At 43.1% G+C, this 26,399-nt stretch overlaps 4 protein-coding genes across 8 annotated transcripts in view; all 4 read left to right on the top strand.

The window, feature by feature from the left end:
* map3k22 (mitogen-activated protein kinase kinase kinase 22) overlaps positions 1–2,258 on the top strand; it is a 32,861-nt gene extending 30,603 nt beyond the window's left edge. The window contains exon 18 of the mRNA XM_084034229.1: positions 131–2,258. Within this exon, the coding sequence (XP_083890355.1) occupies positions 131–359 (229 nt within the window). The 3' untranslated portion in view covers positions 360–2,258. The remainder of the gene's footprint in view (positions 1–130) is intronic.
* A 784-nt stretch (positions 2,259–3,042) lies between these two features.
* Positions 3,043–7,479, top strand: cry-dash (cryptochrome DASH). Its single transcript, XM_084034119.1, has 14 exons — positions 3,043–3,200; positions 3,848–4,020; positions 4,490–4,583; positions 4,665–4,795; positions 4,872–5,020; positions 5,466–5,554; positions 5,638–5,711; positions 5,809–5,898; positions 6,014–6,093; positions 6,173–6,232; positions 6,327–6,484; positions 6,607–6,726; positions 6,878–7,054; positions 7,315–7,479. The coding sequence occupies exons 1-14, from the start codon at positions 3,138–3,140 to the stop codon at positions 7,420–7,422; spliced, it is 1,566 nt and encodes a 521-aa protein (XP_083890245.1). The 5' UTR covers positions 3,043–3,137; the 3' UTR covers positions 7,423–7,479.
* A 701-nt stretch (positions 7,480–8,180) lies between these two features.
* Positions 8,181–11,370, top strand: myd88 (MYD88 innate immune signal transduction adaptor). 2 transcript variants are annotated; one of them, XM_084033267.1, is made up of 5 exons: positions 8,181–8,610; positions 8,865–8,996; positions 10,081–10,258; positions 10,434–10,525; positions 10,621–11,370. In XM_084033267.1, the coding sequence occupies exons 1-5, from the start codon at positions 8,301–8,303 to the stop codon at positions 10,776–10,778; spliced, it is 870 nt and encodes a 289-aa protein (XP_083889393.1). In that variant the 5' UTR covers positions 8,181–8,300; the 3' UTR covers positions 10,779–11,370. The 2 variants fall into 2 exon arrangements, with proteins under 2 accessions (XP_083889393.1, XP_083889392.1); XM_084033266.1 differs by having other exon boundaries at positions 8,183–8,610; positions 10,618–11,368.
* Positions 11,371–12,183: 813 nt separating this feature from the next.
* Positions 12,184–26,399, top strand: part of oxsr1b (oxidative stress responsive kinase 1b) — a 30,557-nt gene continuing 16,341 nt past the window's right edge. Inside the window, exons 1-3 of one of the 4 annotated variants that reach the window (XM_084033183.1) lie at positions 12,184–12,406; positions 20,006–20,118; positions 25,914–26,022. In XM_084033183.1, coding sequence (XP_083889309.1) covers positions 12,337–12,406; positions 20,006–20,118; positions 25,914–26,022 — 292 coding nt within the window. In that variant the 5' untranslated portion in view covers positions 12,184–12,336. The remainder of the gene's footprint in view (positions 12,407–20,005; positions 20,119–25,913; positions 26,023–26,399) is intronic. The other 3 variants (XM_084033182.1, XM_084033184.1, XM_084033185.1) reach the window with 3 other exon arrangements.

The following is a 26,399-nucleotide window of genomic DNA, read 5'->3' on the forward strand; positions in this document are numbered from 1 at the left end:
AAGCATAACAGAAACATAAATCCATACACGCACCATATTTGAATGATACAAAAAAATAGAAAATAAAACCATCAAAATATCATTCACACAGACTTCAAACTAAAAGCTGGATGTGTTTTCTTGTTTTTAGGAGTGTCGCCTGCACGGTCGTGGAGATGCTGACCCAGAAGCCTCCGTGGGCCGAGTACGAGGCCATGGCAGCCATCTTCAAGATCGCCACTCAGCCCACGAAGCCCACGCTTCCGGAGAGCGTGTCCGACGCCGGCAGGGACTTCCTGCGGCAGGTGTTCGTGGAGGAGAAGTGGCGGCCGACCGCCGACGTTCTGCTCAGCCACCCCTTCGTCCAGGGCAGCTTCTGAGGCCTTGCGGGACCCCCTTTCCCCCTTCCCCCTTTTGCCTGCGAGGCCTCCAATGGTCCCGGCTCCTCGCCTTTCCCCCCCCCCCCCCCGTCACCACCAGGGCTCAGCTTCACTCCAACTTCCTGCCCTGCCATCTATCACCAGTATCTGCCTTGTCAAGACCCCTGCATCTCTCACCCGGCTAGCTCGACCCCTGATTACTCAACGGGAGGCCAGCGTCGGACCTCCAGAGTCCTCTGGGGCGTCGCGGTGTTTTTTGGACTGATGAGAAAAGCACTCGGCAGCCTCGCGAGCTACAGACTGCTGCCTTTTTTAAGAAGCGGCGTGAGAGAGCAGCGGCGTCTCGAAGCTTTCCGGGCCTCATTTTACTGCCACAGAACAGTGTCTCGGTTCGGCACCATGTAATCCTAACTGGTGATCACATCTGATAGTACTGTAAGTTACTCATCAGCCTCAATTAGTGTGAAATCAAGATGGCAAATATTTTTATACGACGTTCAATTACATACAAAGTCAGCTTAGCCGATGAGCTTTTCTGTCGTCGCCTGAAAAGGAAATGTAAATGTATTTTTGTCAACGCCTTACAATAAGAATTTGTAAGTAAGAATGTCTTTTTTAAAACACATTAGAGGGTTGTTTTTTTTTTACCCTTCTTTCATGGCACTCAGAACCCCATTTAGAAGGACTGTCGATGTTGCACTTTTGATATCATGCATTGAACACGTTTTTTTTTTTCCCGACATGCAAGATAATCAACTGAGGAGATATTTTTCTATTTGAAACACTTATTTTAAAGCTATAATTTCATAAAAAAGGATTGTGTAGCATAAAAGAAGAAGAAAAAAAGAACCAAACTTTTTGCATCGGTGTGCAATGTCTATTAATTAAGCAATACCAACACTACCGTCGGAGTCTGTGACATCATTCCAGCTTCCCATGCAGTCAGAGCCTTGAGTCCATCGAGATGAATACACAAAAACAAGTGGCCAAAGAGAAGATGCAGAGGCTTCAGGCTGAGTTCATGTGCAGTATTAAGTCATGTTGGATTGTTTTAGTCACCTCAGAGCCCTATAGCCTTTTTTTCTATGTTACGGCAGCTTCGTGCACAGTAGACTGCACAGACCAAATCGGATGCATTGACATCACGTCGTGTTAGTATGAAGTCGATTGAAGTAAGCGTCCCGTTTACATTTGTTTTTGTTGTAACTTCAGTATGAGTCAGCCCCCATGCCTTCGCTCTCCACGCGATACGAACGCGTCGCTTGACAGCACAACTTGCTCCGTGTGATGTCACGTGTGATTACAAGTCGCCAAAAAAAGGGGGGTCAAGTTGGAAAAAATGGTTTTAAAACGGGGAAGAGATTGAACTTTAACCGGGGAGATTGATGTCTTAAAGGAACGATCAAATCTGCTTTCTGACCCTCGTCAGTGCCTTATCTGAATCTGCTTGTAAACACAAATGTTCACTGCCAAAGCGGGAAGTTTCTTAATAAGGTGAGCAGCTGTTCAGTAGAGAGCACACACACACACACACACACACACACACACACACGGGATTCGCTGAAGTTCTTTTTTTTTATACGGAGAGAAAAAACAACAAAAAAAAAGATTATACTGTAAATACATATTGTTCCGCACTTTTGTATGAAATTTCTTTACATTATATACAAATCTATTTGATGAAATAGCTACGTTATACAGTAGATTGTACTGTGATTTAGACAGGAGTATGTGTTGTTGTCTCTCTGAGAGCGAGGCGGGCGGAAAAGAAAAAGGCTGGGAGGCTTTCGATTGGGACAAGAGTTTGTTTTGTCTTAATGACAAAGCCTTGAAACATGAAATGTATCAAGTCATTGATCTTTTGTACATTTAACTTAATAAATCCAAGGTCTAAGACTATCTCCCTGTGTAATTCCATTATGTCGTCTGTGTGTCTTATTTTTTGGTTTTATGGAGCTAATAACTATTTTCCTGTCCTACATGATCTGTTTTGAAATCTTGCTCCTTTTTGTATTTATTTATTTATGAATTATGGCAATAGATCACAAGGAGGACATGTGAGAGAAAATGCCACACATACTTCGAAATCTCCTTTCACAACAGCCTTTTCTTGGGAAATTGTACTTCGGTAGAATTTTCAGGTATTTGTACTTTACCTACTTTGACTTTTTACTACTACTTTGAAAATAAATGTACTTTGTACATTTTCAAAAAAAAGACTTACTTAGGTTTTAATGCATTTGAGGGGAATTAAATATGTCTTTTTCTTATTCATATGATGCAAGTATCAGTTAGGCTTGCAAAAACAGCCATTAGAAATGTTATGAATTGGGATACTTTTACTTTATACTTTGAGTACATTTTGTCTTTCAAAGTGGTACCTTTTTACTTCTTTGAGTACATCAGAGGCTGTACTTTTTTTTACTTTACTGTACTTGAGTAAAGAAGTATAATCAATACAGAGTATTTTGTACTCTACTCCTTGAGTACAAAATGTACTTTTGACTGACACATCATATATATCACTATTTATAATATATATATATATATATATATATATATGATAATAAAAAAAGCACCCAGCTGCATTGTATTTATAGGAGAGCAGCTGTTGAACCACCACCTTACAAAACCTGACGTTTCGTAACGACGTGAAACGTGACCGCGCCGCTGTGCACGAGCACCGGGACAGTGAGGACCCGCAGACCGGTTCCCTTTAATCCGGAGCTCGCCCGGTGTTTCTGATCCAACCGCCGCTGCTACATTCAACCCGACAGCATGTCTACCTCCCGTACAATCATATGTTTACTAAGGAACGACCTGCGTCTCCACGACAACGAGGTAAGATGACTGAATCTGTTACGAGGCCATACAGTTGTAAAACCCTTCGGTATTTAACGGAAGAGCAACTTTTCTTTAACTTAACAGTCAACGTGTCTGTTGCTCGTCGTGTATAAACGTGGAGCAGTTGCTTTGTTATCACTGAGTGAACATTTTGTGTGTTATGTAGTCGCTTTGCTACTAGCATAAAGCTAGTGCTCGTCAGCAGCAACCGGGATGCTACTTCCGGTTTGGAATCCTTGAGAATAAAAGCCCCTTTAAAGTTAAATGAACGTTTGAATGCATCACGAAAACGGTTGCCTTTCGTTGCCGCCTTGTAAGTTTGTGTCTGGCTGTGTCAAAAACTAAAGAAAAACAGAATGAAGACACCAACTTAACCACTTCTGGTTGCATATTTTCAAAATAAAAGGCGGAATTTTCCAAACTGAGCATAGGAATTGCATCTGCTTACTTCCAGTGTCCCTGTAACACCAAATCAGACTTCAGTGTAGTGTTTGTCTATTTCAACACTAGCTGGCCTGGTTTAGTTGTATACCATATCACAGCAGCCATATTTGCATATCCAAAACAGTTTGCTCCTAAAAAATTAACTATTTTCAAGTGTTGTGTCTTTTTTTTATCATATACATTGTCATCTTTGAATGCAGCTTTTCCACTGGGCTCAAAGAAATGCGGAGCACATTGTCCCACTCTACTGCTTCGACCCCAGACACTATGTGGGGACCCACAACTACAACCTACCGAAGACCGGGCCTTTCCGCCTGCGCTTCCTCCTGGAGAGTGTCAGGGACCTCAGGAACACCTTGCTCAACAAGGGCAGGTAGATAAACAGTTGTTTGTCGTCTGGTCTTGCTTTATGTGTACTCTACTGCTTTAATGACATTGCTGACGTTCTCCACGATTTGGATCTGTCATCGTTATAGCATTAAAAACCCAATAATCATATTTAAAAGTGGTCTTGAACTAACGTGCCATGTTATTGTCTGGACAGACCCTGTCCTCGGCTCTCTAGGATTGAGTTGATATAGATGGAACAGGATCAGGACACACCTGAGCTTATAGAAGGTTATGTTTATGTTAACACACGCACACTGCTGCCATCACGTTTTCAGGTCAGCGAAGGGGGAAGTTACTCGCTCTCTACCCAGGATGCAGCTTGCATGGTGTTAACCTGGACGTACTCTGTGTGTGTGTGTGTGTGTGTGTGTGTGTGTGTGTGTGTGTGTGTGTGTGTGTGTGTGTGTGTGTGTGTGTGTGTGTGTGTGTGTGTGTGTGTCTGTGTGTGACAGCAACCTCGTGGTGAGACGGGGAAAGCCAGAGGAGGTAGTTGCAGACCTCATCAAGCAGCTGGGCTCTGTCAGCACTGTGGCTTTCCACGAAGAGGTCATTTAAAAACTCTTACTCTTTGTTACGTCGTCTGGTGATTTTTTGACCTTTTAACCTCAACGCACTTGTGTGTCCCAGGTTACTTCGGAGGAACTCAACGTTGAGAAACGGGTGAAGGACGCCTGTGCGCTCATGAAGGTCAAAGTTCACACCTGCTGGGGGTCGACGCTGTACCACAGAGAAGATCTTCCATTTCACCACATGTCCAGGTGAGAAAAAAATATATGATACCGTCCTGTTTTTGGATTCTGGCAATTTTATGAGAGATGTTTTCTGGTTTGTTAGGCTGCCTGATGTGTACACTCAGTTCAGGAAGGCGGTGGAGACCCAGAGCAGGGTGAGGCCTCTGATCCCAACCCCCGAGCAGCTCAAGCCTCTTCCCCAAGGGCTAGAGGGAGGAGCCATTCCTACAGCAGAGGACCTGGAACAGACAGGTGGATAATCCTAATGTCTCATCTGCTCAAATGGGATCATTTGAACAATCTTGTGCTTTCCCCTTGCGTCTGTGTATTCTGTGAATTTGCAGAAACGTCTTTCCGCATCACTCAACTTCCTGTCGATTTTATTTTATGTGCTTATTAACTTGGCTCCGGTATTAATGTCCGTACATGCCGCTGGCAATAAGGAAGCACAAATTGCTCATTTTGTTTTTCCATCAAGTGAATCCACACCGCTGCTACGTTCAGAATTCAATAGGCGGACCGCTGAGCACAGATTTCCTCATTAAGTGCCGGTGGCGAGCGGGCGGGCCGCCTCGCTTTCCGTGTATATGATTAAGCTTTTATGATTCCGCGCGTCTTAATGCACATCGGGGGAGCGTTTAAAACGTGTATGAAATCAGTCGGCTGCTGAATTGCTTCTCTCGTTTTATTCTTCTAGAGCCTGTGGCGGATCCTCGCTCGGCCTTCCCCTGCGGCGGTGGCGAAAGTCGAGCTCTGGCCAGACTCAAACACTACTTCTGGGACACGGTGAGTACAACGCGCATCGCAAACGGGCGCTAGTATGGTGATGGGGTTATAAGTGTAATAAATATACGTTTTCTGTTTTGTAGGATGCAGTTGCAACTTACAAGGAGACTCGTAATGGCCTGATTGGTGCTGATTATTCCACTAAATTTGCACCGTGGTGAGTGTTATTGTATCATTTCCTCTACTGCTGAATGCTAGAGTGTAATGTTTGATACCCATAAATGCATTGCTAATGCTCCTCTGGCGTTCTGCAGGCTGGCGATGGGCTGCATTTCCCCCAGGTATATTTATCATCAGATCCAGCAGTATGAGAGGGAGCGAACAGCCAATCAGAGCACATACTGGTGAGTCCGGCGTTTAAAATGACTGAGATGAGTGATCCAAAAAAAAAAGAGGGAGAAAGGAAATCTATTCTTTGAAAGGCCACTACTCAGCAAATAATAAAGTGCTGTCTTTCAGGGTCATTTTTGAACTTTTGTGGAGGGATTACTTCAAGTTTGTGGCTGTCAAGTTCGGGGACAGACTGTTTCAGATTAAAGGTAAAACGAGCTCAGGTTTTTAAAAGATTATTTGTCACAATGTAAATGGATGCGGAGCTCATGCACTTTTTTATCTCAGGACTTCAAGACAAATCGGTTCCATGGAAAAAGGACATGAACCAGTTCAATGCGTGGAAAGGTTTGCACCTTTTTTTTTCTCTCCTCATTGAACATAAAATATTCTTCATTAAAAAAAAAAAAGTGTAGCTGAAAATATGTATTTGTAATTACAGAAGGACGGACAGGAGTGCCCTTCGTGGATGCAAACATGAGAGAGTTGGCAATGACAGGCTTCATGTCCAACAGGGGGCGACAGAATGTTGCTAGCTTCCTCACCAAAGACCTGGGCCTGGACTGGAGGATGGGAGCCGAGTGGTTTGAATCCCTTCTGGTAGGTCGGCTTTAACTGGAATTTTTTTTTACATAAATAATTCTGTAATTGCTTGATTTAATTATTGAGATGTTGTGTTTTATATTTATATAAAAGTGCCATTTAAAAATGTTCCTCCAAAGATCGACCACGATGTCTGCAGTAACTATGGCAACTGGCTGTACAGCGCCGGCATAGGAAATGACCCCAGAGAGAACAGGAAGTTCAACATGATCAAGCAAGGCCTCGACTACGACAACAATGTAGGTTTGAGAAGATGCACGTGTTTGTTAGTTTCGTTTCCCTTTTCTGACTTTTGTCCTGAGCTCCACCATTGTTTGGCCCCTAAATGACTGTGCCGAAACCAGGCGGATGTTTTTGCGGATTTCAGTCACTGTTTGCTCACCCGTTCAGGGCGACTACGTGCGGCAGTGGGTTCCTGAGCTGCGGGGGATCCGGGGAGCTGACGTGCACACGCCGTGGACCCTCAGCACGGCTTCGCTGTCGCACGCTCACGTGTCCCTCGGCGAGACCTACCCCGCCCCCATCGTCATGGCGCCTGAATGGAGCAGGCACGTTAACAAGAAACCGGTGGGTGTTTGAGAAAAGGGAAGTGGATAGTGTAATTGTGTGGGCAGCTGTGATAGCTTCTTCTTTTTTTAATAATTTATGGCTATAAATAAAAGTGATGGAATGTGAGAGCACATTTACTAAAGCACTGCACTTACTAGTATGTACAGTTTTGTGGTAATTAACTGGAAAACAATGAGATTTAATGGTTTTAACTGGATACGGGGGGAAAAATGTTTTAAATCCAACACTCTAAAGGCAAATGTTTCCCTGTTTGTCAGAGTGGCACGGGGCCTTCACCAAGAGGAAAGAAGGGCCCATCTCACACTCCCAGACAACACCGGGACAGAGGCATTGACTTCTATTTCTCCAGAAGCAAAAACTTGTGATCTGCCTGCAAGCAAACGCTGAAACCTGTGGATGGGACACTGCGAGGATGGAAGCTGCAGTGACGCAAACCTGGACTGTTGCGTTAAAAAAAAAATCTGTGTCACGTCGCCCGACGAGGATTTCAGGAAGTGCGAGTTCCTTGAATACTTTGAATTTGTCTGATCTGCACGTATGCCACAAGTTCTTGAGTAATATAGGTCCCAACAAAGCGCCTTTTATGGACTTGTTTCCTGTTTGAGAGTGCAGGAACTCAAAAAGCCATATATGTGGTTTAGAGTTTTATGCAGCAGAACAGCTTCCTGCTGATTATTTGGTGCAGATTGTTGTTTTTTTTTTTTTAATCACTTCTTGTTGGATTAACAGTTTTTACATTTTTTATTTGTGATATTTACCATATTAAACTGCTAAATTGGGAGTTTTTGTCGTGTGATTTTTGTTATGCCACTTTTTCCCATTGGACTGAATGTTGACACCATTTGAGTTTTGCATTAAATATGATTGAAGGAAGGAAGGCAGTTATGAATGCAGCCGGCAAGAATGGGGAATAGAAACAGTTTGACAAAGACGGATATATTTTGCAAGCCAGTTTCCTCATAAAAAAAAAAAAAAAAAAGTGTGTATATATATATATATATACACTACCTGTTTACTTTCTGCTCACGTGTAATAATGCCAATAGTGAGTGAGTGAGCACTGTTTTTGGAGGGGGCACTGGTCAAGGTGAACAGTGACTCCTCCCCCTCCCGTGACGCAGCCTTCACATCAGTTCCGTGTTCTGTAATCAGGACTTCACTACTTGAAATCAAGAACTATTTTCCGTACAACGCATCTTGGTTTCGTGTCTTTAACTTAAAAAAACAAAAACAAACGTCCCGACATGTCTGCCGTCGACTCGGAGACGGACCTGGACGCGATCCCTCTCGTCGCGCTGAACGTGAGCGTGAGGAAAAAGTTGGGATTGTACCTGAACCCGAGGACCGCGGTGGCGGCGGACTGGATGGCCGTGGCCGAGGCCATGGGCTTCGGGTACCTGGAGATCAAAAACTACGAGACGTCCCGGAGCCCCACCAAGGCGGTGCTGGAGGACTGGCAGGCCCGGACCACGGACGCCACCGTGGGCAAGCTGCTGTCGATCCTCGCGGAAGTGGAGAGGAATGACATCGTGGAGGATCTTCGCCCTCTGATGGGTGCGTTGCTGTCATTTGTGTTACTAAAAAAAAACCAGGGCTACTTTACCGAAACGCGCACGCGCTTGTTAAACCCTGGAGACCACTTCAGGAAACCATTCGAATGTCGGAATCTCCAGATTCACGCGAAAAACACTCTGAATCTGTGAATGCAGCATTTCAGCAAACACATACTGTGCTCAAAGTAAGTCCACCTGCTATAACATCTCATCCCAAGTGTGTGTGTGTGTGTGTGCACATCTGGTTTCTTCCAGATGAGGATGTCAGGAAGTATTGTGAGAGCCTGAAGAAGAGGTCCGAGCCCCCGCTGCAGGTCGCAGAGGTGGACAGCTGTTTCCCCCGCACCGCGGAGAGGACCGGTCTCACCCTGTACGACGACCCCGACGGTCAGCGTCTCTATAAGCTTTGTTGTTTTCATAATGTCACCTTGGAAACGCGCTATTAAAACGATAATCGTCCAAATCTGCTTCAAATTCTATAAAGACTCACTGGAATCACTTTAACTCATATTTTTTATTTTCACAAATATTTTGCTGCATCACAGATTTGTGAAAAACAAACAGTCAAACCATTTTAACATAAACCATAAGTCTCCCTGCAAGTAATTGGCACGTGAGTCTGTTTTTTTTATTTATTACATGATACTACAGCTTTTTTAGGTCACTCACGATGATCCCCATAATTAAAATTCATCATGGTGAAGTTATTGTGAGGTTTTTTTTATTCACAGTCACAGTAGAGATGTATTTATCTCACATAGGCTAAATGTTTTTACCTTGGTCAGTAGCAAATAACAGCATATATTTACACAATTACTGTACTGCAGAATTCTGAGGTACATTCATCTGACAGCTAGGTACTTTTTACACAGGAAAAACTTCAGATTAAGTGCCCAACAGTATATAACTGACCAACTTCAACAGTGAAACGCTGAATTTCAAGACATCTGAATGTTGTTTTCTGTGGACGGCATCACACAGGAAACCTTCAGTTCCTCCGCACGGTCATGTGGTTTCATTATCATGATCCTGTTTTGCTTCTGTGGATTTTTTCATTAAAAGTCTGACCTTAAACCGATACACAAGTCTATTAACTCTAATGGGAGAGAAGTGAACGTGAACGCAGATTATGAGCAATTATTTCACTCCATGCAATTATTTCACTCCATAGTCACCGAAATAAACATTCAACCCATTTTCACATTCATATATTTCATTTTTCAGATGGACAAAATACTGAGAAAATTTATCTTTCGTCCTGTTTTTGTAAAATAATGTTCGCAAACGCCCCACTTATTAAAACATTATGTAAATATCAATCTGTATCCATCCACACGGAGGTCACAACGAGGAAAATAAACATTACATTGTACATACTGTCTATATTATACTGTATATACTATTTCAACACACGTTGCAACACTGGCTTGATGGAAATAAATCAAGTTAATGTAATCTTTCTGAATCGCAGGTTCTCCTGAGCTGTTCGACGCCTTCATCTGCTACTGCCAGAAGGACTTTAAGTTTGTCTGCGAGATGATCCGCGAGCTGGAACAGACGGAGTACAAGCTGAAGCTGTGCGTGTTCGACCGGGACGTCCTCCCCGGCTCCTGTGTGTGGACCATCACCAGCGAACTCATTGAGAAGAGGTGGGACATTAGTGCTGTTTTAGGTATTGTTGGTCTGCAACACAGGATGCTGTCAACGTGATATTCCATTCCCAATCTGTGTGTGCAACAGTGTCAGTCAAGGCTGAAAGTTTACACGTAGATACAGAACGACACCGGAGAGCAGGAAATCAAAGTCTTGTGTCTGTCTGTGTAGGTGTAAGAGGATGGTGGCGGTGATTTCTGATGAATACCTTGAAAGTGACGCCTGTGACTTCCAGACCAAGTTCGCTCTCAGCCTCTGTCCCGGTAAGGAACATTTTAGTTCTGTGAAGCGGCTCCCTGCATGCATGCATGCATGTGTGTGTAACTTACCTTTTTCCATCTTTCTGTTTGTTGAGGAGCCCAAAGCAAACGGCTGATTCCAGTGATCTACAAGCCCATGACCAAGCCGTTCCCCAGCATTCTGCGCTTCCTCACCATATGCGACTACACGCGGCCTTGCACACAGGCCTGGTTCTGGATACGGCTGGCCAAAGCTCTCTCGCAGCCGGCAGGTTAAACCGTCCTTTGTCTGCCATTAAAAGGGAATGTTGGACAATGAGTAATCATCACAGATTTAAAGCTAATGCTTGTGATGCACGTCCTGCTGGCTTATTATACACTGTATGTATGCGTTATACAGTGTATTATCGTGGTTCTATTTGTGTTTCCTATGAAGATGACAGTCATTCCTGTATATTGTCACGATGAAACTCAAGCTGCACAAGGATACCGAATACCAGCAAAGTTTTAACTGAGCATGGCCATTATTATGTTTCAAGAGTAATATAAGTCAGGCCTGTCACGGTTTTGTATTTATCTTGGTTTATTGGTGAGGAGGATGTGTTTGTGTTCGGGGCAGAGTCTACTAAATGCTCAGTATTTTTTTTTTTTTTTTGCGCTGGCAATTTCCTCTTAAGAGTCAGCCTCTAGGTGAGATTGGATCTCGAGCATGCGATGTTGTGATTGTAACTCTTCCTTCCACTTGTTGCATTTTACTGACACGTGCCTCTCTCATTTCTGTCACTGTGATTTTGTACTTTTGATATAGTCTTTTATTAAAGTGAATGTACTATGCATTGAATAAATGGTCTGAATATTATTTCCTCAAACATAATTTTAACACATTTTTTTCAACAGCAGTTTAATTTTACCTAAAAAAAAAAAAAAAAAAAAGCATTTGTACATTTATAAAAGCACAATATGTTCTGATGTTCTCCAGCATGTGTCGCGAGTGTACAAGCCCTGCATGTAATAAAATTAACCAACAGAGGTGTCGCAAATTGAATGCTGTAAAAGAAGACCTCCGGCTCAGTACATTTTACAGTTAACACATGAACATCCAATCACAAAGCAGCGTTTGTATAATGTCCAATCAGAGAGGAAGCTGGTGCGGAGCAAACCGCCTCTTTTCAGAATGTTGATTGTTAAGTTCGCCCTGAGTACAGCCTGTCAGGTAGCCTTTCTCAACACATTAAGTCATTAACTAGGTGATCCGTTAATTAAATGTTTCTGGGTGAAGATGGGTTGATAGTGAGATACGCCGATGTGTGGAAACAAATCGGTTTGCTGACTGTATGAGAAGAACGAATGCCTGCGAGGTGAAACTCTGGGCAAAAAAGAACCCACGAAAGACAGTCTGCCATTAAAAATGTGGCGGAAACCGTAGATGTTTTACCGACTATTCACACACTTTTTGTAGTGCTTTGTCTTCTTACATAGAAAGTGAAAATCACAGATATAATTACATACAACATTATTGCGCTATATAGCTGACTACTGAGCTGTAGCTACAACCGATAACTCCCCCCTTCTGACTGTACGGATTCCGGAGACGCGTACACCCAATATGTCCGCCGGGAAGCTCCACGCTCGCTCGGCAGGAATGCGGTAGGCGGGGCCCGCTACGCTCGTGTCAAACTTTGGGAATGACGGGAGTGCTGCAGGATTCGCAGAGAAGGGGAAGTGTCGCCCCCGTTGGTGCTGTGTTTGGACTACTTTGACTTTATTTTTTACGCGCAGTCTCTGGACTCACCGCCTTCACACAAGATAGTACGGCCCCAGCGGACTCCTCAGCCATGTCGGAGGACCTCAGCTCCCAAACCTGGTCCATCAACAAAGATGATTATGAGCTACACGAGGTGATTGGTATGTGGTCCCTTAGCTTGTTAGCTCAACGTAACGTTGTGTGTTAACCGAATGTCTGCCGTTAGCTTCATAAAAAGGGGGTTTATCACAGCTAACAATATATTTTCGGATTGTGAACCGAGCTGAGGGCATCTTCTCTCTCAGTAGCCGGCTTAAGTTCATCACGTCTCGGGGCAACTTGGTCAGTCACAGCCCGGCCGGTGTTGTGACTCTGGAGTCAGTGAAATGTTTCCAGTCCACCGGGGAGGGCTATGCCGAAGTCGTAAACGAGCGTTATAACGTCTCTACCCGGGCCGGGCACTGACTATTTGCTGGAAAATAACCGCTTTCATTGTGCGGCCGTTTATGCGAACAAGCTAGCGGTAGCTTAATATTTGATGTATTGGATAGATGGCGTCATATGATTTTTTTTTTTTTTTTAACTATCTCGTCTCTAATGTGTCAGTGTTGGTGTACGAGACTGAACCCAACGTCTTTTTCTTGTCGTTATAAATAACACATTCTCAAAGTTATATTCTGAATTTGGAAAGATACTGCATTTAAATTGCTAAAGCAAAAGTGTCAGCGTCGCTGACTGAGACCATGATAAACTTGTACTGCCTTGTGTGTTCACGCCCATTCCCATTAAAAAAAAAAAAAAAAAAAAAAAAAAATACGCTGGATATCCAAGCAGAGAACTTTCCAAAACACTCGTGTTGCCACTGCAGTCCAGAGATTATACTCCACGGCCCCTTCCCGGAGTAGGGTATTGTTTTGGGCGATTTACAGCCTTGAATTAATCCAGTTAGGCAGAGCCCTTTTGGAGAGGATTAATCAGCATTAAAGGGGCTCCTAACAGACGTCTGTCACAGAAAATGGGAAGTCATTTGATAGTTTGTTGGGTAACATCACCAATAATACCTTTTTTTTTTGCAATGCAAAAATAAGTCTAGAAGTTTTTTTTATTTTTGCAGCACAATAATTACTTTCATTCCCTCCAGTGTGACAGGAGGCGTGTTGCACCTTTTCCTGTGCAGCGTTAAGCCTCGGGGCGACCTCAGGATTGCTTACAGGTTGGCTGACCCGAGGAATGACAGCTTTTACTTTTTTTTTAGGTTTTTGAAATGTTCCACCCCGCAAATACTTGACACTGTCCTCGCTTTTGGCCGACTTCGTTTTTGGGAGAAGGAGAATAAGGAGGAGTGTGTAACATATAAGCAAAGTATTGTCCTCTGAAATCAGCTAATTTTGTGCCTCCTGGTTTACTTTACCTCAGCGGCGCGTGCTTCCTCTGCAGGGAATCTGTCTGTTTATAGAGGGGTCCGTTCTGCATGTCCCTAACCTTTTTTTTTTTTTTTGTATATTTTTAAAAGGCTCGGATTTAGCTTCAACCCATTTCTACTTTCTCAGTTACTTGGAAAATTTGATCCGAGGCGCCCCGCAAGACGATGCAATTTAGCATGCACACACGCAGATAAAGCCCCTCTTGTATCGAAAGCAGTTTCTGTGGCGATTTACTTATACAGCGTGTGACACAAATTGTCAGCATAAATTTGAAACTAGTGAGGCTATTTCAAGGTTGGACTGCAGAACTGCTTAGGGCAAGAGATCATGATCATCAGCGGAGCTTTGGAAATGAATTGTGCAGTCTATTTTTCTCCCCCCTCGTTTTTATAATTGGCCGAAAGCTGGTCCACCTTGTATATCATCTAAATTAGCAGAACCCTCTGTGTGAGCCTGTGTTCCCAGGCTCCTCGTGAACACAGGTTAAACAAGAGAACTCCTCCTGTTTGACGTCTGCCCCTGTTCATATTAAACTTTGCAAACAGGCCCTGTGGAGCTTTCTCGCTCTGCACTTTCAGTCTTTGCGTCATATTATCAAGGAGGTTTAAAAGTCGAGCTTTAGGTCGGAGGAGCTGCAATTCCTACTTGACCAGTCCTGTTCTTCATCATTTAGACATGGAACGGCACTAATACATCAGAGTGACCTCCTCAGGTTACCATCTTGACATTTGCCGTCAACATTTCCCTGAACGTAGCCTATTGCCCATTAATAAATCACGCTAGTAAGTAGTACTACTCTGGAAAACATCATGTGATAGGAGCCGCAGTAGGGTAGATATAGTAACTTGAATTGCTGAAGAGTTTTAAAGGAGGTATTGTGGGTTCATGTTTGGATGTCATATTCTTAAAGGTTGCATAACAGCCTGGGGTGGGCTGTGGTGTTGTTTTGGTTTGTGTAGTCAGGGAGGAGGGTGGGTAAACAATTCAAATGACCAAATTGGTACAGGCTACAGTTTGTATTAGAAAGTTTATACTTAAATATACTTTTTTAAATTAGATTTTTCATCGAGTACTGATGTTTTATCCGTATATGACTTCCCTGATGAAATAAAAATGTGGGTTTTATTATATTGGTAATTTTCCTCACAGTCGTTTCCCACCAGAATGTAAAGTACAGTACGTGCACACCCTCGTAGGAAATTGAGCCCTTCATCTGCTGCTATGACAATTTAATTTCCCTTTTGGGGATTATAAAGATCATCTATCTTTCTGCATATTCAAGTCATAAAAAGCGTAAAGCCTAGGTGATGTCATCAAATTGTTTGTCTTGTTCAACACACACTTCAAACCTAAAGATCAGTTTATTATCACATGACACAAAGAGAAGAACGTTGTTACGGTGTTGAAGCTGAAAACAGAAAATATTTAGCGTTTTTGCTTTAAATACTGACCTTAACTATAAACTATACTCCGGGCCTGATGCCATCTTGGCTTCGCACCCCACTGAAAGAAACTGTTGGAGAGACGCTCTCATGATGTTGCCCACAGCTCTTCTGTCCAACTGGAAGGTTGGTGATCTGAGGATGGCCCTGCATGGCCAGCAGAGCTGTTGTTTTGGTAACTTCCCCCAGTGGAAGAGAGGACTTGTTATTACATGGTTCACACCCACTCGGTGTAATGCTCTGGAGGGGGTACAGCTTTCTCATTCTGGATCTGAGTTTTGGATCATTCATGCTGGCAAATGTTGACTGGAAACTCTGCTCCCATTGTTTGTATCCACCGGCAACCATGTTTCCTCCCTGTTGCTTGTAAGTCCCTGAGATGTTGTTTTTTTGGGGTTCTAGCAAACGTATCAGAATCACAAGCAACCCCATTGACCAACATTTCTCTTATTCAAGATCAGCTTCAAGTGGAGGCCAGATATGTTTAGAAAGTTGCTGTCGGATCACACTAAAAGAGAGATTTCTTATCACGTGTGATGTTTCTTATTATACATTTGAATGTTTGAAATGCAGAGGAAATGTATTAAAAGACAGCAGACGTGGGCAGGAAAGACAAACTGGGAGTTGCTGCCACTCTCCATTGAGAAGCTAATTCTAGGCCATCTAATCTGATACGATATTGTTCGATGCGCTTTCTTTTGCAGTTAGAAAACGAACTGGAAAAGTGAATGTTCTGACCTTACCAAGTCGAATATCTCAACCTTTTCATGAGGAAAATATTGGACCATGATTTTATTTGGAGCTTACATCTCATGAGTAAGAGCTCTTTAATGAGACCTTGAGATTTAAATTGCCTCTTGGTATTTTAATGGTCTTTAAGCTGCTTTTAATGCTTTTAATTAAGTGTAATGCTGTTGCTTTGTCCTGCTTGCAATCATTTCCATAAGGGAATGAATAAAGTATCGTCTCTTCTATAAGAATACATCGAAGCCACACATTAATTTAATTTAATACACAAATGTAATTAAAGTCAGATCTATCGTGCCCCAGATGGAGCAGTGATATTATAAGCCTATTAATATACTCATTCACACAGTCTGCAATTTATTGCTCAGCTGTCTTTCCAACATTTGGCAGATAGTTCAAACTGTTTTGCCTTAGCCTGTGTTTAATTTCTTCATGTTTGTTGATGTTATATTTTGTAAAATATGCCACTCTGCTGACAGTGGACTTGTCCATGTTTGTGATTGGATACAAGCTGCAAACGCCGCCCCTTAGCCAGATTGACAAACCAACGGGTCGACTTTCGTCGTGGGATCCCGATTGTTAGGTTTAGTTAAGCCGGATAACCAAAAGATGACTTGGGGATGTTGAGTTCCCTTCAGGGCCCCGGATAGGAGGAATGCAAACATTTCATACTCGGATGTCAACTCCCAAAAGAGCAAACCTGTCAGTCAACACTCGGGGTGTTTATGGTTAAACAATCGTGTTCATTGTGAGGAAGAAAAAACAACTTGCATGTTCCCCCCATTCACACATTACCAGGTTTTAGTGTAACGCTCAAAAGGCTCCCCAATGCAAAGCTTGACTTGTTTTGAGGAAACATGCTTACAGAAAACATTGACTGCTTTTTTTTTCAAAGACCATGATTGTTTTGTAAATATTTTCCCCCACAAGAGTGATGTCTCTCCCTGTCTGCAACTTTTTTTTCACCACTTACAGTAGACATTACATTTTACATCTACAGCTTTAATTTATTGTTGCACTTACAACTTTATGTAGGCCTTCTCCCTCTTAAGCCTTATTCACACGGGACTAGTATTACATGGGGACCTCATGTGATGGAAAAATTACCCCTCAACCTCTTGTTTCATGCCAGGGATTCACACAGGACAAGTCTGTATTATACTTGAATTTACCGACATTCTCCCCAGATATGATTGGAAATATCAAGGCCTGTGTAACATCCGTTTCCTGTATACTGCTTTCCTTTTTCCTTACATACAGAAATAACTATAGGCTTTTGTATTGAGCCTGTAGAAAGATAGAGGATTGTTCCTTACTTCAGGCTTCCATCTATCCATCGTCTTTTAGAGATTATGCTCTTTTGATGGATTTGAGTTCGCTCTGTCTCTATAGGTATCCCGAATTTGCACTCAAAATACTGTCAAAATGCAGTTATAATTTCCAATGCAGCCTCCATTATTTTTAACTGGGGAAAAAAGCAGGAAAAGGGCGTGGAGGAAATAAAAAAAAATCATTATTTTAAATGTAATTACTGAGATGCCGGAACGTTAAACTAAATCAAAGATGGACACAAATGGAAATTGACAAACTATAACAGCATTTCATAACTGGAGGTTTCCTCCCGCTACGTCGACCCCACCGACAACGGGATCCTCTTCATTTGACGTTGCCTAATGTGGTAATTTAATACAGAAATGTGATTTAGCCATCCACTTCCAATACAAGTCAAATCTTGTTTCTGTGCCTCTGCAATGCCTTTTGAAGTAGGTTTATAAATCTATATTTGCAAAGAGCGCTTCTGTTTGTACTCTGATCATTTATTAAGGCATTTACAAAATGCTTGATATGCAGCCTTTATGACTGTGCCCCACTGTTTGGCAGATTAGACGTTTTTTTTGAAGCCCTGGCACTACTGCAGTGCTCGCCTTTTTGTGAGGATCGCCTTTTGTGTGCTTCCTCCCATCCGGACGGGGAGGGTGGTGACGATTTTATCCGTGAGACTGGCAGAGATATGAGGATGTGTGGCTTAGACGAGACGAGACCGACTTGTGTCTGTGTTCTCCCAGTGTGCATTAGTATAATCACTCAATTTATAGCCGTGATTTAAACCTTTTAAAGGCCTCCTTAAATAATCATGCCAGTGGATACAAATGGTAAACCTCGTGCTAAGCCTGGGAGTAGCAAATATCAAAGAGCATCAGGTCTACATTACCACAGGCTTCCAACTGGCTGGGGTTCAGTCTAATTGGCTTGCAGAGCCTTGGTGCCCCTTGACCTTGCCTGCTGCAAACCCGACGACCCTCCCCCTTTTTATCCTCCACACACACAAACACACATATGCTCTCCAGCTTGTCCAGCCACCCCTGACGACTGGCTGTTTGTTTGTGTGGAGGAATTTACACTCCGATGTGCACTGGGCAACTGGCTCCCTGTGGTCCGGCCAAGGTTGAGCTCCCCATCACTGGCCAGCCTCCAGAGGTTTGTTTGGTATTGCTGCCGGTGGAGGTCGAGGAGGTGGTGGTGGTGGTGGTGGTGGGCTGGAGGATTTATTTACAGCCCCCTTACTTTTGAGCAATGGAGGAGTGATCTGTGATTACTGGAGAGCCGAGGAAGGCCAACCGCTCATTAGGTTGTCTATCGAAGACACCCACTGCAGCTGTGGGAAGAAGGCTTTCACATACGCACATAATCACACACTAATGGTGATTAAAGTGACCCTTACTGTCTATCAATTACAAGGAAATTGCAGTTTTATTTTTTTTGGAGCAAGAGTTTGTGGTTTGTCTCTCGCCTCCACTGAAAAGATTTACGCCGTTGTATTCTGTGTCTCTCATATCCCCACAAGTTCTAATTATCTGGAATTAAAATGAATAAAAAGCCGTCATGTTTTCAGGGACGGCTTTACTTTTTAATTAAAATCAGAACAGCTTCTTTTATTATTTTTTAAAACCTCCACACAACACAATGAGCACTTTGTTAATATTTGCTCATAGTTAAGAAAAAGGGAACGGGAGGTTAGGAAAAGCTTACGGACCGACTCACCAAAGCCTGCTGCCAGAGGACAATGTGCTCCCAGAATTGCTTAGCGTCACGTATACTCCAGAGATCTTGTGTGTGTGTGTGTTTGTGTGTGTGTGTGTGTTAAATAAAAGCACTAAGGGGGCAGTGAAGTGACCTCACACCAAGCATGAACAACAGGCGTACCTCTCCCTGGGAGGATATTACAAGCTTTTACTCTGACTATCGCCCATTATTCAACATGGAGATCAGCCCACTGTTGTGTGTAGGATTCTGAGATTTAATCAGATTATCTGTGTTGTTTGCCTGTTCATCAAAATAGCAGTTGTGGTATAAAGTAGCATTAGACTTCCCGCTGATGCTATGATCCAACTTTTAGATAAGGCAGCATGGAAAATGAGGCTGATTTAAAGTGTCCAGGTCATGGGAAGCTTATAAAATGTGCACATGAGAAAGTATTGCTCAGTAATGTTATTAAAATGAAAAAAATATTTTATTGTTGCTATATTTTTAAGGACTATTTTACAGCATTTTTGACAGAACATTAGGAGCAGACCACATTACAGTTCACTAAATATTTGACTTGTGTATGTGACTAACATTTAACATCCTCTTAGTTTTATAGCTACCATCATGGTCTGGTTTGTGGTATGCGGTGATGTAAGTAATAATTGCCAGGTTTCAATGAACAGTGAACAGTGCCAAGTATTTTAAAAAAAGGGAGATCTTTAAACTGTGGTCCTCTCTGGCATAAACCTGAACCGAAACCTCCTGGTCGTGTCTCGTGCAGCAGAGCAGCCCGGTCGGACCCGCTTCATCAGGCAGGAGTTGGGAAAGCTCATTCATAATTGATGAACAAGACAGTTTAAGCTGTGCCAAAGAGAAATCGGATGAACTGTAAACGTTGACCTCTGCTTAACCTTCTAGAACTCCGGAGGATTTTGAAATGATGATAAAAATTAGGTTTATTATCTTACAGTGGGGGTTAGGGAAGGGCCAAATAATTAAAAGAAGCCCGCCAGGCATCCTTCAGATGTGAATGCAACCTGAAAATGTTTTATTGCCTGACGTGACGGATATATTGAATCATAATTAACCTGATCGTTTGTCGTGTTCCTGTCTGTTTTAGGGAGTGGGGCCACGGCGGTGGTTCAAGCAGCCTACTGTTTACCACGCAAGGAGAAGGTGGCCATCAAACGCATCAACCTCGAGAAGTGCCAGACGAGCATGGATGAACTCCTGGTAAGACCCAAACAACACTGCTTAGTGAATGCATATTCGATTAAAACCGAAATTGAATTGCATTTCCCCCCCTCTGCTGCAGCCAATAAAGCCTTGCATAAAGCAGTTATATTCTCAGAGTCACACTAAACCAGACGGCAGCTTTTTTTAACAACTTTCTGTCTCCTTTTTATTTTTTATCTAACTTACAAACATGAACACACTCCTTGTCCTGTTTAGCTAGTTGAACGAGCGAGGGAAAGTGCACATTAGCAGCCTAAATAGCTTATTCACTTAGCTCTACAGCTGCAGCCCCACATCAGCATATAAAAGTACCTTTAAATGTCACTTGTGTTGAGTTGGATGCTGGTGTGGTCGTCCTCAAAACCACTTCAATACCACTTCAATACCGCTATCAACGTGTGTGTCTGTTGTTGACACACAAGCTACGGCGCTAGTGTGTTTACTTTGTCTCTCGTCAAACAGCGGCGCTCTGGCAGCCCTCCAGATGCTGCCACTCAAACACAGACACCGGCATGCTGCTCCACCCTGCTGAGATGGAAATGAGCATTCCTGATATTTCCCCAAAGATATTTTCTCTTCCCTTTTTTTATTAAAATTTAAATGACAAAAATAGAAAAAATATACTTAAAAAAAAAAAACATATTGGCTTTTTCTTTTATTAAAAAAAGAGGGATGACTAAATGTGATTTCAGTTGGCCTTGGAACATTTTTGTAACCTTGTTACTTTTCATGTGTGATCAAAGGGTCCTACTCCCTCAGAGCACAAGATTTCATTCGGGGCTTTGTCTTTGGTCTGTGCGTGTGGACGGAGTTAGTTCCACCTCTGCTTTTCATTACTGCTTTTCTCCGAGCCCTCCTCCAATCATCCCCGTCACTTCAAACACTATTCTGCTTGTTCTCCCAAGAAGGGCTTCCAGTCCGCTGCCAGGAAACTATTAGACCACCATGGGACATCCTCCTGAAGGCTGAACGGGGTCTTTAGACCCTCAATGCAATCTTGTAGCCCAGCTTCGGCACATCATTTACTGTGACATGCGGTTTACGATTTCACTCGAGAGGTGGAAGGATTATAGCAAGCTCCCCCTGCACGTAGAAATGATGGAGTGCTTCCTTCTGGCTTTGGAGATGTCAAAGAGTATCTTATGTACAATATGTTAAGGTCTCGTACGACTTGGCTTGGGCAAAATTGCATAGTAGCTGTCCTTTAACGAGCTGGTGGTGGATTTTTTCCAGTCCTCGCTCCTATTCCTCATCCCAAAGTCTGTAAAGGTTACCTGTTTGAAATAAATATTGTGTAAGCCCATACGTGTGCTGCTGTGCATGGAAGTACTGCGAGAGATTACTGGCAGTTTTCTCACTACTCACTGGCAACGCTAAACCGGGGGAGAGCACTTCCCCACCCCCCACGGCTTCTGGAGGATGAATAAGGGGAATGCTGCTTTGGGATTCTTGGAGCAGGCGGTCACACGGAGTAGAGCGAGGTCGGATTTCCTGCCTGTGGTTACCCCCCCGGTTCCACAGCCTGCCCGGGTACCTGGTTAAACGGGCAAGGAAGCATTAAATTGAACCCAGATAGCCTCTCCAAAGAAGCAGCTTTAAAGAGGATGGAGTTTTAAAGAACTTTCATCTTGCCTGTGAAATTCTTTTAATGTCAGAAAAGCAATGATGAGCCGTGTCTCTTGTGTCTCCATATGCAGTGGTATGTTGTAATTCCTGGCAAGGCGGTTTGATGGACAGGCGCTCAAGTGACTCAAGCTAGATCATATAAGGAAGAGGTTTCCTTACAGCGCTGCAGATCTGATATGTTCTTGCATAATTACACAATTGTTACAAATATTAGCTTTAATTATTTAGTGAGAGTTTGTTTATTGTGATCTCATGTGGTAATAGCTGGTTTTTCAACACCACAGCAATAGAGTCTGGCTTTAAAATACCTTCAGTGGCCTGAAAAAGATGAGAGAGTCAGTGTTGAGGGGGAAATAGTTATTTATGGTGGAGGAACTCTGAATGGCACCAAAGGAAGTGATTCAGAGGCACATTTCTGTTCTCAGCATTAAGTTTCCCCATCAGTGTTGGATCTTTGGTTTCTCCGTTCATCAGTGGTCTTCTCATGCGTGTGTTTATGTGTGTGATTGGGTCACAGTGCGTGTGTGTGTGTGTTAGGCTCTGAGTAACTAATAGTGACGTAACACTGCTGATAGTGGCTTCTCTGTGTGTCTGCCATCAGTGTGATTCTGTGGCACCAGTTTGCGACCCAGCACTGTATTCATCTTGTGACAATAGGTCATTTATTTTATTTTTTTGGGCTCAGTTTCAATGTCCTCCGACACACCAACGATCAGGCCCAATGCAGACAACAAACAATTGGTGCTATGGTCTGGTCTATTTCCTGGAGAATCTGTATAGCATTTGCAAGCTGAACCCACCAAAGGGAGTTGAGCTTGGCATCAATGTAAAGTTTCAGTTCTGCTTTCTACATAAACCAAAGTGACATCGCTCACGTCACAGCGAATGGCCCTATTTTACTCACTTTCTGTGCAAACAGGAGTTTGAGTTGACATTTTGAAGAGATGTCAGTCAAAGGTGACAGACTATAAACCAGTGTGATTTCCATTTAGGAGAGGGAGAGAGACAGTTTTATTAGATGGGTGGAATGAGGGGTTGGATGTCTGCTCTGATGCTGTTATTGATCTGAATTTCTGGCTTATTATCCGCCTGCTGTCTCGCACAGAAAGGATGAAGACAAGATTAAGACAATAATGTCAACCTTTTGGCCTGTATTGTAAAACAAGCACATGTATATAATGACATGAACATCAACATTATAAGGTAGAAAAAACAATTTCATTGTGATGTATAATCCTTTAGATTATAGCCAACATGCATAATATTTCTTAGATTTTCGTCCAGATTTCACTCATGCCGGCGTTTGTCTGCATTCCCCCTGAAATGTTACCAGGCCTTCCCTGAATATTGATCCCTGCTCCCATTCACACACAACCACATGCAGGAAATGTTCCTGAACCTTTCAGGACAGACTGCATGAGTGAAAGGGACTATAGTTAGATCGAAATGTGCGTGTGTTACAAATGCTGAATGAAAAAAATCCAATTAAATGGGAAATTCTTGACTGAAGAGAGAGAATAGAAGTGGTGCTATGTGTCCTTCATTGAAGTGTTTTTCTTAATGGTTTCCTGGCCTGGTTGGATGAGCTTTATCTCTTGATAATGATCGCCGTACAATGCAACTGATTGAGCAAGTGTTTCACCTATTTGCTCCACATGCCATGCAGTGGCAAATGGAAAACGAATGCTCGATTTCAAGCCAGAGAGGTTACAGTTGGCTACCGGAGGTAAGTGCATGATGTACCTTTGCACGAATGGTTCTCATGTCGTGCAGAAACACTTTTAAAATGGCTTCGTTTTCCAGTCGGCACGGAGAAAAAATATTTTCACAAAGCAGAATTCCTTCAAAATGTCAAAGGTTACACATCGAAGCTCACACAGAAATGGAAATAAGTCATATGAATGGCTTTGAGCGACGGGCACATTTCCACTTGCTGCAGTGTTAGGTTTACGGTGATCTAATAAGACAAAGAGCCTCTGAGCCGAACACCAACTGCCAGAGCACCGTATCCTCCCTGTTATCCCATTGTTTTTCTCTTCTGGGGTTACCCCGGCCCACAGAGCTGTGATGACCTTCCTCTTCCACTGTGCTGAGAGAGGGGGTGAGACTCCACCGAAGCCAGTTAGCAGCCAGCAGCAGGCTGTATCATTATTGTTCTCTCTCAGCCTGTCGTATCCAGAGAAAGAATGATAGGGGAGATGACCCACAGAGCTTGCCGTCTGGTCCGACAGACTGGAAGTTATTAGAGTGCTTGGCAATCATAAAGGGCTTTAGTTTGGAAGCACAGCGGTGTGTGTGTTGGCCCACCTGTTGATCAAAAAGTTTGTTGCTTTGCTCTGAGTCATTTCTCACCTCCACTATTGTCCTCTATGGATCTGTGTGTATTTAAACATGTGTCTACCTGTCATGGTGGAATGACTTCTATGTACAGTCTGTATCCACCCTTTTTATGACTCAGTTCATCTTCTTCACCCTCTTTTGTCAAGTGTTTTTTTCTTCTTTTAATGGCATCATGACGTCACCTGCCTTCCCCACCCTCTCTTGGTGGAGGCACTCGCCGAAGGCCACCGGCTCAATAGTGATGACTGTGCAGCTGAGGCACACTGCTGCTAATGCACATTGTGTGAGCTAAGCATTTACGCTGATGGAACATCAGGCTTACGCTTTGACCCATAAGCATCTATTGATTAATGCCTTGAACAAATGTTTTAAGTTGGAGTGTTAAAGCTCCTCCGTGGACAGACTTGTGGCACACCGGTCACGGTGCAACACACTCAGTAGCTGGTTTAAATAATGTGGGGAAATATGGTTGTTTGTGGTGAAACCTGTCGATATTGATTTCACCTCGGAGTACAGAGACTCTGCAGATCTGGCACCTCTTCGGCATCGCTTCGAGGGTTAATTTGACATTCTTACAACTCTTTCTTTCAGAATGTTTTTCCCAAGGAAGATGCTCTAACCTGCTCCGTGCGTCAGCAAACTGGCCAAGCCACTTGCTGCTTGTTAGAATTTACATTTGCACCCGGTCAAAATCCTCTCTGACAGTAACTGACAGTCAATAGCTGGCCGTATATTAACTCTGTTTATTTTATTTTCTCAAAAACTTTCTTTTAAATGTAAAAACATCTAAATATTTATTTGTGGTGTGAATCTTCTCTGGCTTCATGATCTGATTTAATTATGACTCACCTGCCAACAATTTGATTGATAAACAATTCTCAATGTTTTGCATCCTCAATTTTTATATCACTGCACATCCTACATGGCTTTGATATTACTGTATTGTAATTATCTCATTAGCACAAAGCTCCGGTTCAGTTATTCGTCAAGTAAGTGCAAAAACCCGCAGCAAAGCCTGTGAAAAACAGTCTGAAGTCAGCTGGAGTTTCTTTTTCTTCGGAAGCCTGTCTATCCCCAAATGACTCCAGGACTGTTTCTGAAGTGATGGATTAGACTTCAGCGTTACCTCAGCTCTCCTGCTTTCCAAACTCTCTCTCACACACACACACACACACACACGCACACACACACACACACACACACACACACACACACACACACACACACACACACACACACACACACACACACACACAGAAAGAGAGCTTACAGCTGTGTAAGGGGCTGAGTAACGACTGTTTTCTCGCTTCTGCATAGGTATGCACTATATTGACCTAGCTCATTTCTCTTCTGGCTACTGACGTCATTATGAGTATCCCACTAAATTTCAAGAAAAGCTGCAGCATTAAAGGCAAAGGTGTTTATTGTGACTGCGTTCAGTTTATTCCCTCCAGACTTTCCATGTGACTTTTTGTGGGAGCCAAATGAGAATAGTTAGATACGAGGCAATATCTGTCTTGGATGAAAACGTAAGGAAAGGTAACCTGTATTGTGTGTTTCATGGGTCATCATTTCACCACCACCACGACTGTTAACAGCTCTAAATAGAGTTGTTTGCTTGCTGCTTCAGGAGTGGAACTAATAATAAAAGCCATTAAATGCATTGGCTTCTAATATACAACGTTAATCCATTTGCAACCAAACGATGTAATCTGACACTTTGTCATTTCATCAGCTCTGTCAGGTCGATAGCACATAAACAGCCAGTCATTAGATCATCTGAATGCTTAGCGCAATGTTGTCTTGTTTGTTTCTTCCTCTAACAGAAAGAGATTCAGGCCATGAGCCAGTGCCACCACCCCAACATCGTGTCTTACTACACCTCATTCGTGGTAAAGGATGAGCTGTGGCTGGTCATGAAGCTGCTCAGTGGTGGTAAGTGCACATGTCTTCCAAGGCTTTGTTCTTCCATCATCTGTCCAGTCTTTTATGACACTGCCCTTGACTGTCTTCCCTGTCATTCTGAATGTCTAGATCCTGGAATATCATTTGTTATTTTTGTATTGTAGCTGAACACATGTATTTGGCTTGGCAGGGCCCCCTCACGATGAGAGAGGGACAGTAGGAAGCGTGGGTCTACTTACTGCCAGTGATTGTAGGGAATGTGACAGCGCTGATCTTCATTGTGTCCCATGTGAGCTGCAGCTCTTTCCGGGCTTTAACTCCGTAACAGTGCAGGAGCTAATGACGGGGCAGAGCTAATAACAGCCCGCAGGCCGGCGTCATGGCACCCATATGGCAGCGCTGCAATT

The sequence above is a fragment of the Eutrigla gurnardus genome (assembly GCF_963514095.1).
Source record: "Eutrigla gurnardus genome assembly, chromosome: 18".
Lineage (NCBI taxonomy): Eukaryota > Metazoa > Chordata > Actinopteri > Perciformes > Triglidae > Eutrigla > Eutrigla gurnardus.

Coding starts and splice junctions, on each gene's coding strand:
- cry-dash (XM_084034119.1), top strand. CDS start 3,138: ATGTCTACCTCCCGTACAATCATATGTTTACTAAGGAACGACCTGCGT. Junction 4,021..4,489: donor ACCTTGCTCAACAAGGGCAG/GTAGATAAACAG, acceptor TGTGTGTGACAG/CAACCTCGTGGTGAGACGGG. Junction 4,584..4,664: donor CTGTGGCTTTCCACGAAGAG/GTCATTTAAAAA, acceptor TGTGTGTCCCAG/GTTACTTCGGAGGAACTCAA.
- myd88 (XM_084033266.1), top strand. CDS start 8,301: ATGTCTGCCGTCGACTCGGAGACGGACCTGGACGCGATCCCTCTCGTC. Junction 8,997..10,080: donor CCTGTACGACGACCCCGACG/GTCAGCGTCTCT, acceptor TCTGAATCGCAG/GTTCTCCTGAGCTGTTCGAC. Junction 10,259..10,433: donor AGCGAACTCATTGAGAAGAG/GTGGGACATTAG, acceptor CTGTCTGTGTAG/GTGTAAGAGGATGGTGGCGG.